The sequence below is a fragment of the Pituophis catenifer genome, unplaced genomic scaffold, assembly GCF_029215685.1.
Source record: "Pituophis catenifer annectens isolate HBS135680 unplaced genomic scaffold, rPitCat1.0.hap2 SCAF_2, whole genome shotgun sequence".
Taxonomy (NCBI): Eukaryota; Metazoa; Chordata; class Lepidosauria; order Squamata; family Colubridae; genus Pituophis; species Pituophis catenifer.
In genome coordinates this window covers 233,597,882-233,618,863 of record NW_027256882.1, presented here as the reverse complement: position 1 = coordinate 233,618,863, position 20,982 = coordinate 233,597,882, and the positions used below count along the sequence as shown (strand labels likewise).

The 20,982-nt window shown below is 41.6% G+C and overlaps 1 protein-coding gene across 1 annotated transcript; it reads left to right on the top strand.

Moving 5' to 3' along the window:
* The first annotated feature begins 17,524 nt into the window (after nt 1–17,524).
* On the top strand, nt 17,525–20,504 carry GAS1 (growth arrest specific 1). The gene has a single exon (XM_070935635.1). The coding sequence runs from the start codon at nt 17,525–17,527 to the stop codon at nt 18,476–18,478; it is 954 nt and encodes a 317-aa protein (XP_070791736.1). The 3' UTR covers nt 18,479–20,504.
* Nucleotides 20,505–20,982: the final 478 nt, after the last annotated feature.

The window sequence follows — 20,982 nt, the reverse complement described above, 5'->3', positions numbered from 1 at the left end:
TATGCAACAAAATTTCATTTTAATGTATGTCAATTAGTGTACATTTAAAGTGACAATAAAGTTATTCTAAGTTCTAATGTAGAGACACAGTTGTTTCCATGTACATGCTGAATAAAGGAGATCAACCTTATATATGGTCACTTGAAGGCATTTTTCTTCAACTGTTATTATTTATTTAACAGTCCACAAGGGTTCTTCCACATGGGAACTTTCTCCAGAATTAGCTATGGATCTGCCTTGTATAATGATGTGTGAGAAAGATCCTGAGAAATAGAGATCCTGCTTAGGGAATGGTCTGATAAGAAAGGGCATCATCCACAGCTGCATAATGGACAGAGACAGAAGTTCAGAAGGGAACTTTTCTAATTTCTCAGTTCCCTAACTTCTAATGTTGTGGAAGAGGTAAAAAGAATATAAGTGGGCAGAAATCGGTTTCTCCAACATGCTTTCAAATTACCATGTATCCTGTCTTTTATTTTTTTGAATCCTGAAATCAGTGCTTGGCCTTATTGCCATGCGCTCAAAAGCCCAATTGGGCTTATCAGGGGATGTCTTATTTTGGGAGAAACAGGGTATAGTCAAGATTATGAAATCAGAAGGCACAGACCAGAAAACTAATCCATTCTGTCCCAAAGCTTAGATGAAAGGTATTCAAAAGTTGGCATCAAAGATTTCTGTTCCATTTTCTTTATCCTCTGGTTCTAATGTCCAGCCTTCAAGATCTCCTTCTCATTAAAAAAGAAAGCAATCTGCATTTTCCCATGAGAAAGTATCTTCTAAATAATTCAAAGCTATAATTCCAAATCCCCCTGGCCCCTTAATCCATTATTAACTTTCCAAAATCCATATACTAATCACCCTTTTGTTTCATAGTCCAAGAAAACATATATTTTTAAATAATTTTCAATATAAAATTTATGATATTATCTTTTCAGGAGAGAGAAACTCAGCCAATGAGTACAGTAGAACTTTGCCTGTTGAAAGGGTCTTAATCTTTCTACTGTAATATGCAAAGTACTAAAAAAATTAAAAAAGTGATTAAGATATAAGGCTTGGTGAAGTGTAGCATCCATTAAGGCTGCTTTGCAAGTTGGTGCTTGATCTAAATCCGGATTCTCAGTCAGTTTAGTCATAAACCAACCATATAAATCACCATTTCTGTGATCTACTCATAAGGAACAGCTATCAAGAGTTACATGGATAATTTCAGAAATCTCTCCTTTATACCAGAGAGAGATTATGTTGACTTGGATCTAGCATCCAAAGTCAATTCTTATCACAAAGCATTCTTTCTAGCTAACAAAAACTAGCAAGGAGTCTACTTGTCATGGCAGATACAGGAACTGTCCCCACCAGTACAGAACATGTGTCAATCTGTACATGTTGCAAGGTCTCAATCCAATCAATTTTTACCAATTTTGACCTAGGAATCACTAGATGGCAGATTAGAGTTTTTGGTCTCTCTTACTTGCCATCTCTTGATTGTCTAAATTTGTGCAGATCAGATCTAGCTGTTAGATAAATGTTGTCAAACAGCTGAAGATTTAGTGTAAGAAAGAAAGGGGCCTTAAGTAATGAGGTGGTTTTAAAAAAAAATTCTTTCTCATTCTGTGTCCATTCTGTAGATTCAAAAGATCAATATTCCCTTTAGAGTACAGCATATGCAGCCTTCACATGTTTGAATTGTCTCTCGTGCAGCCAAAATAGCAAAAGAGTCCTATTCTCCAACAGCTGAATGGAAGGAAGTAGTCCTGCAACAAACCAAGTGAACGGATTGCTGACCCAGTCTGCATCATTGCAAGGTTCGTGCTCCATAAATTGTCCATAAACTCCGTAAACTGTCTGTATAGGATCATGTTTCTCAGCCTCAGCAACTTTAAGATGTGTGGACTTCTAATCCCAGAATTCCCCAGCCAACCATGCTGGCTGAGGAATTCTGGGAATTGAAGTCCTGACATCTCAAGGTTGCTGAACTTAAGAAACATTGGTATAGGCGATCTTGTGTTAGGACAAGAGAGAAATCACCACTCCCATATTGGAACATCTTAAGCAGATTGCTTTAACAACAGAGTGGCAGGAAAACAGAAGGCAACATAGGAAGACGTACCCTCTATAAATGATTACTGGGGGTGTCTTTGCAATGCAACAAGCAGGATGTATGGATTTCCACTTCTGTGTTGTTTGAGCCCAGATGTGTTTTAGAGTATGGTAAATGAAATATATAAAGAAATTTATTTCATTTATCCTTAGAGTTTATTTCCATCATTATTCAGAGGAATTCATTAAGAACATGTGTCACAGTCTGCAGATTTTTTAAAAAAGCATGTTCTTGTTCTATGCTCTTGCTGTAATCAGTCCATTCCACAACAATTCTTGTTACAGATTATCTTCCAAATTTCAGTTTTGAAGTGAAGCAATCAGTCTGTCCAGAAGATTAGACATGTACATCTTATCCTTCAACACTTCTATGAAATAGGTCAGATTAAGAAAAAGTGACTGCCCAAAACCATCCAATGACTTTAGAGGTCAATGGGAATTTAACCTGAACCTAATTGCAGCATTTTAATTATTTCACTATATTTGGCCTTCGTAATAGAAATCCACTGATGTTACTCCAAGGCTTAAGTACATAATAAGATAAATGATTCTGGGTACAACACAGTAGAATGTGAAAAGAAAAGGGCAACCACAGTGAAGTGGTTATTTTTCTTAGCATTTGTCATTGTATTTGCTGAGTTCAGTAAAGCTATTAATACACAATGCATTGAAGAGTTTTGTTTTCTAGATGGTGTATTGAAGAGAATGACTCTAAAGTTCAGAGGCAGTGTCTGGCCTATGGTCACAGTGGAAAATACTAACTATATGTGGAATAAGCATATAATCTGTACTGTCCATATGGACTTTTTGGAATGCATCTTTCTTGTACTCTATTAAAGCCCTACAGTTGGAGCAGTTTCCAAATATCACAAACAAGCAAACACAACCAATGTGAGTCAGTATTCTTATAGTAAATCTCTCAGAAATCAACTAGTAATTCCAAAACTATGTCCTGCCTATTCCTGCCCTGGAATATTTACAAACACAATATTGCACCACATTACTAAACCCAAATGACATGGTGTAACTTCTTGAAATGATACATTAATTAATTTGGATCAACTTCTGATATAACTTTCCCTAGAAATATTGCAAAAGTTCTTTTGAGAAAGGCCATCTATGAAATGCAAAATTCAGATAAAAGAGCACATTATTTGGGTGGCATGGTCTAGGGGGTATTTTGTCGATTGATACATAAGAAATAAAACTCAGTTTTATTAAAATAAAAAATAAAAACTGTGGCAGCCTTTGCTCTGAAATACCCTTGGGCTCTGAAGATGATATCAGTAAATAAATATTCAGGACTTCCTGAATATTTCTTTCCAAATATAGTCTTTTCCACTTCCCCCCCCCCACTCTCTCTCTGAATTCTTTGACCTTTAAAAAACAGGCATTGTTTGTAGCTTGATTTTTTCAAGATGTTCTGTAGTAGGAGATGATGGCAGTGAATTCAATTTGAAAGTCTAGTCATGAAATGCAATATATATAACAGGCTAAAGACAGTATCGCTTTAGGCATGAATTTTATGAAGAAACCACTATTCGAAGGATTTCACCTTCGGGTGCAGCATTTCCTATTCATCTGAGCTACTGCCCTTTTTATCTGAGGCCCTTTTCCAAGTGATATTTTAAACTATGTACATGAATAAAACATGCTCTGCTCAGCTACATTTAGGATCTTTCTTCTTGCATTCTCTTATGAGGTATTGCACAAAGGACCCAAGTTTCCCTAACAATCACCTGAAAGTTGAGTCATGACAATCGGACTTATTTTCTTGTTGGTTTGAGATGTTTCGCCGCTTCATCAGATAGTTTCATAACTAACTTGCTGGGACTGATGAAGCTGCTTGGATGAACAGCGAAACGTCTCAAACTAACAAGAAAATAGCAATAGCATTTATATACCACTTTACAGTGCTTTACAGCCCTCTCTAAGTGGTTTACAGAGTCAGCATATTGCTCCCAACAATTTGGGTATGAACTGCCAAATTGCAGTCAGCCGGCAGTCAGCAGAAGTAGCCTGCAGTACTGCACTCTAACCACTGTGCCACCGTGGCTCATAAATCCAGTTGTCATGACTCAACTTTCAATGTTATGTGGATGACTGAGAATCTTACATCAGTACATCTTTCCCAGTGGTGAAATCCAAATTTTTTACTACTGGTTCTGTGGGTGTGGCTTGGTGGGCGTGGTTTGGTGGGTGGCAGGGGAAGGTTACTGCAAAATCTCCATTCCCTCCCCATTCTTGGGGAAAGGATATTGCAAAATTGCCATTCCCACCCCACTCTGGGACCAGCCAGAGGTGGTATTTGCCGGTTCTCTGAACTATTCAAAATTTCCTATTCAAAATTTCCGCTACCGGTTCTCCGAACTACTCAAAATTTCCACGATCGGTTCTCCAGAACCTATCAGAACCTGCTTGATTTCACCCCTGATCTTTCCCTAACATTGCTACTTAATCCATTTGCCATCACCTTTAACAAAATTTAACTCCCTTCCCAAGACACAAAATACAGCCTTGAGCTGATTTCTGGAACAACCTGAGGATGCTTTCCATTTGTTATTACAGGTAGTCTTCGGCTTACAATCATTTGTTTAGTGACAGTTCAAACAACTGTCAACTGACAGTTCAAATTGAAAAAAGTGACCTATGACCAATTTTCACACTTACAACCATTGCAGCATCCCCATGGTCATGTGATCAAAATTTGGGCACTTGGCAACTGGCATTTATTTATGACAATTGTACTGGTCAGGATCATGTGATCATCATTTGTAACTTTCCTAGCTAACTTCTAACAAGCAACGTCCATGGGGGAAGCCAGATTAATTTAATGACTGCATTTAATGACATACAAAGATCCAGTTCTATAGAGCCTGCGTCCTAAGCACACTCTTGTACTGCAGTGAGTCTTCGATCCTCTACGCATGGCAGGAGAGAAAGTTGAACACCTTTCATATGCGCTGCCTCCAACGAATTCTTAGCATCACCTGGCAGGACAAAGTTCCAAATAGCGCAGTCTTGGAAAATGCTGGAATTTCTAGCATTGTTTCGCTGCGCATTGAAGACCCTGTTGTTCCGCCAGGCCGGACTATCAACACAATAGTTTTAAATTGGGGTATTTAAATTTATTGGGGTTTTAAATTTGAGCCACTTATTTAATTATTTTAAATTTTATATCATTGTTTTGTTTGTGTTTTTAAATAGGCTGTACACCGCCCTGAGTCCTTCGGGAGAAGGGCGGTATAGAAATAAAATTATTATTATTATTATTATTATTATTATTATTATTATTATTATTATTATTATTAATTTGATTTATATGCCGCCCTTCTCCGGAGACTCAGGGCGGCTTACAATGCGTTAAGCAATAGCCTTCATACTTTTGTATATTTATACAAAGTCAGCTTATTGCCCCCACAAACTGGGTCCTCATTATTATTATTATTAGCATGTATACACTATTGAAACAGTGACATCTACGCTGGCTGGAGCATGTCGTGAGAATGGTTGATGGTTGGATTCCGAAAGATCTCCTATATGGAGAATTAGTGCAGGGAAAGCGCCTCAGAGGGAGACCACAGTTGCGATATAAGGATATCTGCAAGAGGGACCTAAAGGCCCTGGGAATGGACATTAACAACTGGGATACCTTGACCTCCGATCGTTCAGCTTGGAGGCTAAAGACGCAGCATGGCCTTTTTCAATTCGAAGAGACACTTGTTCGGCAGGCTGAGGCAAAGAGGCAGTCCCAGAACCAACGAAATCTGGGGGCTGGGCAGGGGACAGAATGTATCTGCCCTCAGTATGGAAGGGATTGCCACTCTCGAATTGGCCTTTTTAGTCACACTAGATGCTTTTTTAGGACCTCTTTCCAGAGCACGATACCATAGTCTCTTGAGACTGAAGGATGCCAATGGTTCATTTAATAACTGCAAGTGATTTGCTTAAGAACTGTGACAAAAAGGTCGTAAAATGAGGTGCGACTCACTGCCTCGCTTAGCAATGTAAATTTCACACTCAGTTGTGGTCATAAGTCAAGGACTGCCTGTATTAGAATCATGACAAACCTTTTCATTGGTAGCATGAGAAAAATTGTCTCAGGACTCAGGATTATTATTCTCTTGAACAACTAAAACTAGTCTATAAGCCCATTGTGATTTTGAAAATATACTCATAAAATACCAAATTAGAAACAGTATATTTTACATGCACAAAAAAATGTATTTTAATAGGACTTGGCTTGATGACAAACTCCATAAACCTCCAATATAATTATGACTAATCCAAAATATTTTGCCACTAGAGATGGAAAAATGTGTTTTAACTCCATGCAGCTTCAAATGCTCTTAGAAGAAGTGGATTTGTCCGAAGCCATTCCATTCCAGATTCTGACCACTTGGGAGACTGAATCAGCTTGAAGATATCCTTGTTGAGTTTCTTCATAGTCTCAGGAGCTTCTGAAAGTCTTGCTTACAGTATAATTCGGAACTATCTATCACTCCAAGTTCAGACAGAGTGTTACAGTGTTTCTTTTCTTATATGAGGCCTATTGTCAGAGTGTTAGGTGGCTCTATCTTGGCCCTATGACAATTGAGTCTAAAGCCCCATGATCTGAGCCTGGATGAAGTGGGAGAGTTATCTGTAGAGGAAGGACAATAAACTAAGACGAATCCTAACAAGAGAAAAGCACTGGAAACAATGAATTAGGCAATTAGTTTCTCAACTTTTTCTTCACCATGAACTCCCTTTAAATACCTTTTGTGGACACAGACCCTCAAGGCTTAATTCAAGATTTAAATCATAACATTTCTTCAAGACTTCGCGGATTCCTGTGATGACAGCGTGGACCCCCAGGGGTCCACGGACCATAGGATGAGAGCAGTGGTGGGATTCACTTACCTTCCCTACCGGTTCGCAAATGTGAGCGCGCGTGCCTCATCTGCGCATACGTATGGCCTTCTGCACATATGCAGTGCTTGCACCTTACACCCGGGTGGGTGGGCGGAGCCTCCTACAATTGCCGCTACTGATTTGCCCGATCCAGAGAGAACCGGCTGAATCCCACCACTGGGTGAGTCTCTGAATTAGGGAGTTGTCTGCTCTGGATGGGATTGTAATCCCTCTGAGAATATATGGGCATACACTGGGAGCACTAATCTCAGCATATACTGGGAAAACTTGTAGAGTGATCATTATCATTAAGACTTGTTTATGTTGATCAGGACAGAGTGATCCATCTGCTGGTAATCTCAAGAGTGGATTATTGCAGTTCAGGGAGGGACTGCTTTTGAGTTGCATTCTACCATGAAAATAACACACCTCTTTGGTAAAAGCCAGCTTGTCAATTTGCTCCCAAGCCTATTTCTAGGTCTTGGATTAACATCCATAGAAAAATAGAACTAGAATCTCTTTCTCACATTAACCATCAATAAGGATATTTTGGTCAGGAATAAATTATATATCTCTGAACTGATAGTAGGCTATTACTTCTAAAACAATCTAATGGGTTAAAAATAAAATTCAGGAAGTGTGAAAAAAAATCAAATTATCTTGAGTTTTCATAACTGTTATATGTTTTTGTTCCCAGATCCAGCTGCAAAAAAACCTGCCAAACTTTTGTAGCCAAAACAATACTTCATTAATGCCTAAAAGATGTTCGAAGGATGCATCTACTCTCTAGCTATATGTTTCTATTATTCAAGTTGGGTCAAGTTGTTAACACAAATCCCATTGACAAGTGTGCAGCTTCAGAGGCCCTCCGGAGAATTTTTCTAAGGGTTCTCTTGGAGCCAGACAACTAACTTTCCAATAACCGTCCCTATTTACTTCTTGAAGGGTTGTATTACCCAGTGAGAGGTGTTTTTTTTCTGTGCCAAGTTCATACCCGCTTTCCTACAGAGACCCACAAGGCTTCCATCACCAGAGGTTCTTTTCCAATATTTGGGCTTTCTTTGAGCAAACAATTCCCACGTCTCAGATGAGCTCAGCAACATTTTAAAGTTCTCGGATTCAGGCATACTTTCTCAATTCAGTGATCAAGATGGTTTCTGGATGCATTCAGTGGTGGTATTTCCCCATGATAAAAATATTACGACTAGCTGTCAATTGAGCATTTCAGATAACAACACATTGAATTAATATCACTGAAGTTCTGCATGTTTTTAGTCCAGGATACCTTGAGAGCAAATCCTTGCATCCTATTTACTCCAACATGAAGATGGTTTCCATACTTTTTAAGGTTCTGTCCTTTTGCCTCCTCCTCATTCTCAGCCCACTGAAATTATCTTTAGTTGTTCTGGTGTGAAAATAATATTTTCCATCCCCTCCCAACACAAAACTCACCATCTAGACTCACTATGGTGCCTCAGTGGCAATGCTTATGATGGCTTAATTGGCGTGGGATCTGCCAACTCCAGTTGGTTGTTTGAGGTTGTTGTTACTCACACACCCTTGCCATCCAGTTATGACTCTGTCCTCTATGGCCATTTTGGATTAGCCTGCAAAGAAAGAACATTTGGTCTTAGTTCTCTTTTTCACACTAGAGTATTGATTTCCTAGCAAGTCCAGTGAGCTAGGAAACCTCCCTCCCCCTCCCCCATTAATATGGGAATATTGATATTCTAGTAAAGTTTGAATGTTTTTCATTGGGTGGTATTGCTGCTGCTGCACTGATGCTACTTGGTACGTGTGTGTGCATGTGTATGTGTACTGGTAATATTGTAAAGTACAGAAAGCATACACATATAAGTATAGAATGGGGCACGGGAGAGAGAAGAGGCTCTTTGTATGACCAAGAAACCATTCACAGGGGAAATTGGCTTCAGGACAGAGAAAAGAAAGACCCACCCAGTGTCCTTAAACCGTGGCCTACCACATATTCTGGAGAATGATCAATGATTGTTTTTTGTGCTGATAGATGACACTGAGCGGGATGTGAAAAGAAACCAGCCTGAAACTGGTCAACATGAAATTTGCAAAGGGAGCAATGCTGCCCAGCCTCACTGCAAAAGCGCAGTAAAAGCTCTGCTATAGCAGACAGAAATGTTGGTTGGCATACTTTCCTTTCAATACAGGAATGGCACAAGGCACATTAATACATCGGTGAGGGAGAACTATGAGCAGATACCTTCTTCAGCAACAAATGCTACCAAATTCGGCCTACAAAAATCTGCATAATCCCTTAGATGAAATAAGGAATTAGAATGAATCTAAGACCTCTTTTTGGTTGTGTCATGGAAGCCCTACTCTTCTTCCTGGTCATTGGAATGATTCACCAATAGATGCTGAAGACTTGTTTTGATTGTAATGGAAGTTGAACCTCCTCTACAACCGCTCCTCAGACTCATGTAATAGAGGATGTAGGCCATGTCCTACCACACTGCAATTGTATGTCCTCTTAATCTTAACACTTCTAAAACTCCTACCGGGCAGAAAAGATGAAATAAAGAACTCATCATTCCTAGCAGATTGTCAGACCAACATTACAATGTTCTGCAGTCAGATTTTCCTTAACAGTCATGAGGGTACATCCTCGGGTTTTATCTGGCATAGTGGCATATCTGCAAAGTATTTAAAGGTGTGCTGATTGGTAGTTATGCTGTTGCTGCAAAGTTAAGGTGATAATGATTCAGAAGGTCTGAGTTTGGGGTCTATATTTTGCCCAGAGACAAAAAATTACACAATTTAAATACTCTACTCCATACTAACTAACCTGAGGTTGAAGCGAACATTTATCGTCAGCCTTCTCCAACATGGTGCCTTTCAGATTTTGAGTGGGAGGTGGGAGGCTACAACTCACAGTATTCTCATCAGAGTTCAATCATTCTGGAAGTTCTCATCTCCAGAGGCTATATAGTAATGTAAGAAGGAGGTTGGGCTTGAACACCAGTAATTCAATTGGAAATCATCCAGAGTTAATCTTAAATAGATCAAAATCAAAGATCAAAATATATTTTTCTGATAAATCTATTTTTCAGAGTTCTTATGGAACTAAATATTGCTAAAGAAATACTTTCCAACAATAAAATAATAACAACTACTGCTAGTACAATTCTATAGCAAATTTTATTTAGACTTAGTATTTCTATTAGGTATAATTCTTAGCTAGTAGCAACATAGTTGCTAACCTCCCACCGGCCAATTCGCTCCCACAGATAGGGTCTCCTCAGGGTGCCGTCGGTCAAGCAATGATGACCCCCGGGGGAGAGCCTTCTCTGTGGGAGCACCCGCCCTCTGGAACAGGCTACCCCCAGGAATACGACTGATCCCAGACCTCCGTACTTTCCGCCGAGCGTTAAAGACCTTCTTATTCCAGCAAGCTGGGCTGGCTTAAAATTTTAATGGGTTATTTTATGGGGAAAGGGTTTTAAAATTTAGGGAAGCCAAACTGATTTAATTCTGTTTTAATTCTTTTTAATTTTTATACTGTATGTGTTTTAAATTTTGGCTGTTCACCGCCCTGAGTCCTTTGGGAGAAGGGCGGCATACAAATTTAAATAATAAATAAATAAATAAATAAATAAATAAATAAAGATAGTTTACAAGATGAAGGAGTTGGACAATAATTCTTATTTACTTATTTATTTAACTGAGCTCATAGGCTGCTGAAATAATGAATTACGCTTTATAGGAACCAGAGTGAGATGATATTAGAATTCAACTTTGTTTTTTATATCATACTTTACTAATAATAATAGAAGGTCTATTGCTGGTATAACAAGTGATTTCCATTTGCTACTTTAAGACTATCCTTTGCAGGATTACCTAGAAGGCACCAGGCTGGGGAAGGCAGAGATAAATAGATATATGAAAGGTAATGAAAAATACAAAATAAAAAATATTCAATTTACAAACCATATTTCAATTACTAAAAGAAGCATACTGATGTCACAACAAGCCTTTGTAACAGTAGACTTCACAGGAGAGAACATGCATAGGGGATGAAGGGGGCCCCAGACACTCTCATAATTCCAGCTGAAATTAATTTACTTTCACTTTCTAGCATCACAGATGCCGACATCTTTCTCCTTGTCATTTACTCTGGAAGTCAGAAAATGTGCGCTGCTGAATAGCAATAGCACTTAAGACTTTTTATATATCGCTCCATAATGCTTTACAACACTCTGAGCTATTTACAGTGTCAGTATTATTTGCATGTTGCCCCCAACAATCTGGGTCCTCATTTTACCAACCTCGGAAGGATGGAAAGCTGAGTCAAGCTTGAACCAGTCAAGATCGAACTCCTTGCTGTGGGCAGAATTAGCCTGCAATACTGCATCATGACCACTGCACCATCAGGGCTCCTGAATCATAAAAGAATACTAGATCTAGAAATTATATTATTAAAAACTTGCTAAAAGCTATTTGTTTATATCAGAGGAGAGTACAGTGATGTTTATGGGCACAAATGCGCACCCACGAATTTCCTGCCTGTTTAACTTACTTTTCTTAATGTTCTTTTAATTTAAAAACGAAACAAAACAGAAGATAAATAGCATAAGCCCAAGCAAAGCAGCCACTTTTGTGTTAGCCTCTAGGCCCTATCAACAATTTTAGAAAATAAAAATAAAAATAACAGATTGTTGTAGCCTGGTATTTTGTTTGGAATGTTTTCTGCTAGGGAGAAAAAAAAGGCAAACAATTTTTTTGTAGAGATCATTCTGGTGATTACATGGCTGACACAGAATAACCTCATTATTTGAATTTCTAGTATTGTGATGGCAAATCTTTGGTACGTGTACCAGAAGTGGCACGCAGTGGCCTCTCTGATGGCACACGAGCCATCACCTCAGTTCAGATTTGCTACGCATGCATGGGCGCCTCCCCCCGGCCCTCTGGTCACGTATGCGGGGGGGGGGGGCGTGTGTGAGGCACTCAGTCCAGAAAAGGTTAGCCATCATTGCTCTAGTATATTCAATTAATTGGCACTCCTCATGGATGATATGTTATGAGCACATCTCAAAATCCAGATATTTTCCCTGATCCCAAAACAGGTTGACTAGCGCCGTCATCTACTGTGGGATATGAAGAAATACAGCCTATAATTGAAGTTGTAGTTGAAATGGCTGGTCTGCTTGAACAAAGGATTTGTCTTCCATTTTTCTGCCACACGGCTTGCTGAATGGATGATTTTTTATGTGTATCCCTTGGAACAGTTACATTAATAGTTAAAGAATATTTGACTTTTATTCTGTTTGTAGCTTTGTTTTAGCAACATGTGTGGTCTGCTTTGCAGTTTACATTGTGCAGAAGTTTATAAAGCCCAAGTCCAGTATGAATTGAGCAATATCACTCTGTTTACCATACATGGGGTAAATACCCTCTCTAAAACTTACATTTGATATAAATAACAATCTCGTTTTCAGAAGTCAGCCAAAGAAGCAAATATGATATTTTATAAAGATATGAGAGCCACAGACCACAAAGAAGTCTAAAGAGAGTTTGCAAAAGGTATAATGTTAACACACTGTTCTCTAGGATTTCTCTTCTTATGACTGCAATAAAATATCAAGACGTAATCTTATCTTTGGAATTGGTGGGAAATGATTGGAATGCACCAAAATATTACTTTAAAAGGATTTTTCTCATTTCTTTTTCGCATAACAAATCAAGGTTTACAGAAAAATCATCATGTACTTTACAGGACAGCACAATGGTCACGTACTTCTTTACAAATTCAAACATCAAAAAAAAAAAATTCTGGCTCCTTGGTGACTAAAAAAAATATATTGCAGCATTAGTGTCTGTGAATAACAGTTTACTATTGTACATTAGATGTGTTGGAAGGATAAATACTCTTATGATTGAGGAGAGGTAGCAGAAGTGCCAACAGCAATGTCAGTTGTTAATAGTGGCCATTCACGCAGCTCTTGTTTGCTGGTAACTCAGGCATAACACCTGTCAGGACCCGATTGCTGTCCACAGACATGTAACACCTGTCAAAGCACCTCAAAGCACCTAGATGTCAAACTCACGGCCCGCGGGCCAGATGTGTCACACGCTGGCCATACCCATGCGCATGCCTGGTTTAACAAAGGAAAAAAGTCGTGGTACGTCACGTGATGCCGCCGTGACGACACAAGTTTGACACCGCTGACCTAGGTGGCATCAAAAAGCTCTCCTCTATAGTTTTCATGAGATCTTTGAGGGGAAAAAACGATGTTTGGTTTAAATTGTTTCTGGTATAGTTTGCCTCTGATATGGATCTCTGCCTAGTCCTAATCAATGTCACCGGGCGACCACATCTGGACTTGGAACGCTGCAGGATCAGACTTGATTAACACTTGAATAGAAGACCACCAAAGGTTCCCACAACAAAACATACTCTGGAAAAATGGGGAGGTCAGAAAACAATACATTCATGTACTGTACATGTAAACCAGGAACTCAGCTGGAGGACATCTTTGCCATTTTAAATCAGTAACACTGACTAAGCTAACACAATCCATTTTCTCAGAAAGATGGACTCCAGTTTGCCTACTGTGTGTGATGCCTTGAGAAATGGTTGGCAATTCTATTGTTTTAGAGTCACCGGACGTTACCAAGCACTTATCCTTGGTTACAAACCCAACTGGTGGACTTTGTTGGCTTGACATATCATAAATTGTGCAGGCATGGATTGAAACTGCTCATGAACTAAATCTTATCATTCAACATAATCTCTTTTCCAATTAAATGAAAGTTGGCAGGAATTCTAACATTTAATCCAGCTGGATGAACTATTGACATTATACAATAAGTGGTTTCTACCTAAGTGGATGAACTGTTAATTAATGGATATGAATGTAGGTAATTATATTTCTTGTGTTTTAGTTAGGTCACTAATCCTGGTTTTTGCAGGTTTAAACATGGTGCTGCTGTACTTATAATTCACATAACATTTTAAATTGTTGTACAAATTTCCTTTTTTTAATATTTCAGAGATGGCAAAAAGGACAAGCTGGAGTTGGAGTCGAAAGCCAGAATCTGAATCGCAGACACCTCTTTGAACTTTGTAATCAAGTACACAAAAAATTGTGAAGAGTGTTATGCTGTGGTCAGAAAAGCCAATGTACATAACAGCATAGCAGAGATCTAGCTTAAAAATGCCAGTGTCCTATAACCAACAAGTTGAGCCCAAAGCAGAGTACTCTCACATGAACTAAGTCAGAGACTAGACAACTATGGGAAGGTCACACTTTTGCCAGTCTAAGTTCAAGAAAGACACAATTCAAGCTGTCATTTTAACTAGAATGGTGGCCTACGGAAACCAAGTCAACTCACAACCTCCTGTTGTGAAGTAAAAATGCAGAGGTTACATACAGTTTTCAGCTCCTTTGAAGAGCATACAGTACAGTGGTGGAATTCAATTTTTTTTACTACCGGTTCTGTGGGCGTGGTTTGGTGTGGCTTGGTGGTAGGAGAATACTACAAAATCTCCATTCCCATCCCACTCCTGGGGTAAGGATATTGCAAAATCTCCATTTCCACCCTGCTCTGGGGCCAGCCAGAAGTGGCATTTGCCGGTTCTCCGAACTACTCAAAATTTCCGCTACCAGTTCTCCAGAACCTGTCAGAACCTGCTGAATAGTGCCCCTGATACAGTACTTCACTTGGCGTTGTAATACTGCTCTGCAGTAGAAACAGGAAAATTGTTATGTGATGCTCTGCAATAAATATTACTGTATACAAAAAGGCTGTTTGAAAGAAAACCAGATTGAGTTCTGGGGAGATTTTCTCCCAAGTAAACGAGGACAGGCTGATGTCTCCCAAATCAAATTCCAGACCCTAAAACATTGGGCCTTGGGTAAAATGAGCCCCTGGGGGTAGGGGATGGGGCACAGAGAAAAATGTTTGTGAGATTGTTTCTTAAACGTGAAAACAGATTCAGAGAGAATAGTTTGCTCATTGGGATTACTTTTGAAACAGATTCTGTCATATGGACTCCTAATTGTAGGATATGTCTATACTAACTTGAGATTTTAAGACAACTTGTATCCCACAAATTCAGGCTCCCTTTGGTTCTGGAAAATAGCTTTAGCCGTGATTTTTTTGACAGATGGAGCTGCTCCGTTCCTGTAAAAAGCCGCAAAGGCGCCTTTTGACAGTCAGCAGACACTGATGCCCCTTGCGGTCAAAAGATATTTGCAACAGTAAAATTTAAGGTAGCACCAAAAGAAACACACACACACACACACGCACACACACACTCAAGATGTACCACCAGCAAAGCTGAAGGATACCAATTTTCTCTCCCAACCACAACTCCCCTTCATGTTTACTAACCTCTTGTTCTTATAACATGTACTAATGTGAGTTCATAGGATGGATATATATTTATTTGATTTTTTTAAAATCCTGCCTTTATTACTTTGTATAAAAGGGTAGCAAACACACCCAACATTCCTTCCGCCTCCTATTTTCCCCACAACGACTGTGTAAGGTGGGTTGGGCTCAGAGTGAGTGACTGACCCAAAGTCACCCAACCCAGTTTTTCATGCCTAAGGCCAAAGTAACAGTCTCTGATTTGAGCGTGGTACCTTAACCAGGGGTGAAATCCAGCAGATTCTGACAGGTACTGGAGAACTGGTAGCGGAAATTTTGAGCAGTTCGGAGAGGTGGCAAATACCACCTCTGCCTGGCCCCAGAATGGGGTGAGAATGGAGATTTTGCAATATCTTTCCTCCAGGAGTGGGGAGGGAATGGAGATTTTGCAGTATCCTTCCCCTGCCACGCCCACCAAGCCACGCCCACCATGCCACACCACACCCACAGAATCGGTAGTAACAAAATTTGGATTTCACCACTGACCTTAACCATTATGTCAAACTCCGTGTATGTGTTCTTAAACCCTCCACACGTCCCATTCTTTGCTTTCCGCCTTTCAAAATGGACATTTTTAAAACTGCATAGTTTTCCCCCAGGAATCATTATGAACCTCGTTCAGACTCGTCTCCTCTTATATACAAAATCCATTCTTCTTAGCTAAGTCACTCCTATACTTTTTCTCCCTGGGTTCATACAGATTTAAGAGTTCAAACCTGCGAAACAGAAGGCAACAGAAGGGGTGCCTGGTCATGGACTTCGATGGTCTTAAGTGAAATTTCAGTGAAAGTTTTAGGGGGACCGCTCCTACGTCAGGAGAGGTCGGCGGGACGGGGGGGGTGTAGATCCTGACCCCGAATGTGTCTTATTAACGGGCCTCCCGGATCCCCACAGAGCAACTTACACTTTCAACCCCCCGTTGGGCAGATCCACCTCTCTGGAAGTACTCAAAGTGAAACAAGTGCGCAACTCTTTATTATGATGATGAGCGTTGGAAACTTTCATTTATCTTTCCCAAGTCCCTTTTAGCTTAAAGGCGTTAATGGGAGAGCAGCCGCTAACTTTCGCCTTTCTGCATTTTTTGCCCTCCGTAAAAAGCGGCGTGGAGGAACTTCCTTAATAGGAGGAGGGTGGGTGGGTTCCTCGGGGGGCTACTGTCAATCTTTTTAAGCCTTTCCTTTCAAGCTTTGAATGTGAGCAGCCCACTAGCCCCCCCAGAGCTCTCGCCCTCCCCTTCTTTCCTAGAGATCGTAAAGAAAGAAAAGGGGAAAGGGGCGTGTCAACAGCGGCCCGACCAATGGCGGGTCGCGTAGCGAGGGAAAGGGGCGGAGCGACCGGAGGGGGAGTGGAGAAGAGGAGAAAGAGCGAATCAGTCGGAGGGCTCCAGCCAAGGGGGGATGTGTAATAAGGAGGAGAAGCGTTGCTAATTTTTTTTGTTTGTTTGCTTTTCCATGCATGCATAATGAGGCCGGATCAGAACACGCTGCTGCCGCCGCCGCCGCCGCCGCCACCGCTGCGTGGAGGGCACTTTTGTATTTAAAGCCTCGCGAAAGAAAACAGCTCCTCAAAAGTGTCGGCAAAGAGGGGAAGAAACGGCGGATCGCGGGAAGTCGAAAAGGGGAGAGCTCGGGGACCCGCGGTGAGTCCGGCTGCCTCCTCTTGTTCCCACAGCGGAAGAGTCTGCGAGGCACAACGCGCCTCCGGAGCCCGACCGGGGCTCGGGAAAAGTTCAGCGCGGCCGCTCGGCATGTGAAAGAGATGCGCTGAGCTCCAAGAAAGAAGATCGGCATGAGAAGGAGGGAAGCCGCCGCTCCGACTCAGCAGGGAGCCCATCACCCCGCTGCTCCAGGCTTCTTTCGCCGCCTCCCGGCCTCTCCATCTCGGGAGTAAGGGGCGGAGGCTGTTGGGCTGCAAAAAGGAGAAGGCGCCGCTTTTCTGAAAAACCGTTCCCGAAGGAAGATTCCCAGGCCGCGGACGGGCGCCGGGAGGATGGATTGATGAGGGAGACCCCCATGCGCACCCTCGGCAGAACTTCCCCAAACTTTTCTACTTTCGGCAGCCGCTGGGCCGCCGCTCCCTCCGCGCTCGCTTCCCGACCACGATTGCCCTGCGGCCGCCCGCGATGGTGGCAGCCTGGCGGGGAGGAGGACGGTGCCTACGGACCGCGCTGCTCCCGCGCCTGGCCGCCTTGGGGCTGAGGCTTCTGCTGCTGCTGCTGGGCGCCGCCTCGCCTCCGCCGGGGGTTCACGGCCGGCGCCTGATCTGCTGGCAGGCGATGCTGCAGTGCCAAGAAGAGCCGGACTGCGGCTACGCTTACAGCCAGTATGCCGAAGCGTGCGCGCCGGTGCTCGTGGCCGAGGGGGACGGCTTTGCCGCCTCTGCGGCGGCGTCCTCCTCCAATAGGCGGCGGTGCCCGAGCCATTGCATTTCGGCGCTCATCCAGCTCAACCACACCAGGCGGGGCCCGGCGCTGGAGGACTGCGACTGCGACCAGGACGAGAAGTGCCGCGCCACCAAGCGCGCTATCGAGCCGTGCTTGCCTCGGACGAGCGGCGGAGGCGGCGGTGTGGGGGGAGCGGGCGGCGGCGTGATCGGCTGTACGGAGGCGCGGCGGCGCTGCGACTGGGACACCCGGTGCAGCGTGGCTCTCGGCCGCTACATGATGTACTGCGGCAAGCTCTTCAACGGCGTCCGGTGCACCCAAGAGTGCCGGGACGTCATTAAAGACATGCTGGTCGTGCCCAAGGCGCTGCTGCTCAACGACTGCGTCTGCGACGGGCTGGAGCGGCCCATCTGCGAGTCGGTCAAGGAGAACATGGCTCGCTTGTGCTTCGGGGCCGAGGCGCTGGGGCCTGGCAGCAGCGGCGCCTCGGACGGCGTCTTAGACGACTACTACGAAGACGACTACGAGGAGGAGCCCAGCCAGCCCACCAGAAATTACTTCGACGACATGGCCGCCGTCGCGGGTGGCGAGGCGCCTTACCCGAGGAAGCCCGCGGAGGGCGGGACGGCCCCTGTGGCCGCCTGGACGCTGCTCTCGGTTGCCTCCATTTTGCTGCTGCTGCTTCTCTCCTAGCCTAGCCTTGGGAGGAGAGGCTCTTGAGGGGGGCCGTGGCCGAGCTGAGAGGGAAGAAAGATGGGCTGGCCTCGTGGCGCTTGTCCCGCGTGGGGGTTTCTACTGGCCAGGTGAGGGAGGGTCTCTGAGAGCTTCCCCGGGTCTCTCCTCTCACAGGATGGCAGAATATCTCCCAAGGAACATGGTGTTTTAGGAAGAGGAATCCCCCGAAACAGGCCAGTATCCGTGAGCATCTTGCCTGGGCTTCCTAGTTTTATCAGTGGAGAGAAGCTGGAAGTTGGAAGACCTCCAAGTTGACCAGTCCCCTTGGCTTGGTTTGCTGCGTATTCCTAGCTGTGTAGAGAATTTTCCTCTCACATGGGCATTTTCTCTTTAAAAATGATGCCTGAAAGGGATGCTCCTGTTGTATTAAATTCCCTTTTTGATTTAAAGAAAGGGAATCTAGTACAATTAAAAAGCTTTGGAGTTTGTTACTGGACCCTTCCTTTGTTGACACTTTTCTTTTAGAAGGGTTTCCAGTTGATGTTCAAAATGAATATGCTTTGGAATTCACCTGTAGGTTTTACATATATTGCACATTAGTTATTTTATGAGATCGTAAGAAATGTCTTGACTATGCATGTCAGGGGTGTAGATTGTGCAGTGTTTATTTTGCTGCATGCACAGACATCACCACTTGCAGCTGCCCAATTATATACAGCTGGACTTTTTCTCAATCCTGTATGCATCCAACTAGGAAATATACAGTATGCATGACATACCTGTACATGTGCACTATGCAAATTATTGCCATTTGGCAAACGACTTTAAAGAAGCAGATTGTCTCATGGTTACAGTCAACTTGAAAACAATAAATGTACCAATGACTGCTATTTTTCCAAGCTGTCCTCAGTGAAGTTGTGAAGGTTTCCCTGCAATGCTTCCAAAAGTGTTACTTTGCATAACCATTCAACAAGTGACTCCTACCACCCAGTTAACATCCACAGAATTCATAATTATGCTTGACTGAAGATGCAGTTTTGATTCTTTTTAATTGGATAGATGTGCAGGCATAGAGGGAAGAGGTTTCAGAGTTACTTTGAAGATTCATATATAGTAAGTTTAGGACTTTTTTTGCAGAATGAAGTATACTGGCATGTATTTGTTATCCGTGGTGATGATTGCACATACTTCAGTTTTACATTCTTGATGCATAATTAGCTTTAATTAACTTCCAGGTTTTATGGGAAGTAGTAAAGACATACATAAATTTCCTACATCCCTGTGATGATACACAAGTTCATTCTAGATGTCTGGGATGATATGTAAGTTCATTGTTTTTCCTACAGTAATGGTTCCTTTTCCTGTTCAGGGTTTGTATTGGTTTTTGCATCAGTTAGAATTGCAATACATAAGTTCACCAGCAAATCTCTCTTGCCTCAGCCTAGGAGGAAAAAAAACGCTGAACTGTTGGCTGTTGAACAATGCAACCTTTGTCTCTAAAGAGCTCTGCACTGCCATCTTCAAAAAACACTTTTTAAACTCAATATGTAAAAATATCCTGAGAAGTTATATTGCCTCTAATCCTATCAGGGGGCTGACCTCTGGTAAATTTTATATAAAATGTATTTAAAACTGGTTTTGTTACCAGCTGTTGTTACTTGTACATAGAATTTTATAAATGGTATACTTTGGGAATAATTTATTTTTAAAAAAATTAAAAGTTTTAAACGTACATCATCTGCAAAAAATAATACATCTGTTGTTCTTTTATTGCAAAGAGGCAGATATAATTTTGTATGTTAAGGAATGCAAACAACAGTAATTCCCTAAATGAAATAATGTACAGAGTTTTTTCAAATAGATCTGAATTTAAATTTTGTATTGTTTGAGGGATTTATGAACTTTGTAGAATTGTATACATGTTTCTCTGGACTTCCTTAAACATTGTATTTTTATAGAATGTGTGAAAAGGCCCTATGTTTAAATATCTATTGAGTGTGTATTTTTATGTGTAAATTAGTAAAGAAAGATTTTTAAAGAAGAATTATGGTGAAGTTGTTTTTAAACCACTCCAAATAGGAACAGAGTGGAATGTAAATGGAAATAGTTGGGTATAGATTTTGTTCTTCAAATTACTTGCTATGAAATAAATTCATGGGATTCAGTGGTATTCCTCTGAGCAATTGGAGAACTTGCCAGCTATATCTTAAGTAAGTTGGTAATTGCTTCCCTTCAAAAAATATTTCCTTTGAACAAAGATAGTAGATACAGATATGAATTATGTTAGCATGGCAACAAGTTGGTGTATGATTAGAGACAGCTATGCCAGTTATGCATTTTGCATTTCCACTGAAACAATGCTGTGTCCCAATTTTTTCACTGAAATACAAAAATTTTGTTGATGGCTTGTTTGTATATAAGTACCAAACCCATAGTCAAGTATGTAAAGAGTAACACATTTAGAATAATGATTGCTGAATTGGAGCCACTTTGCAAACTAGCTCATCTTCCTTTCATGCAGA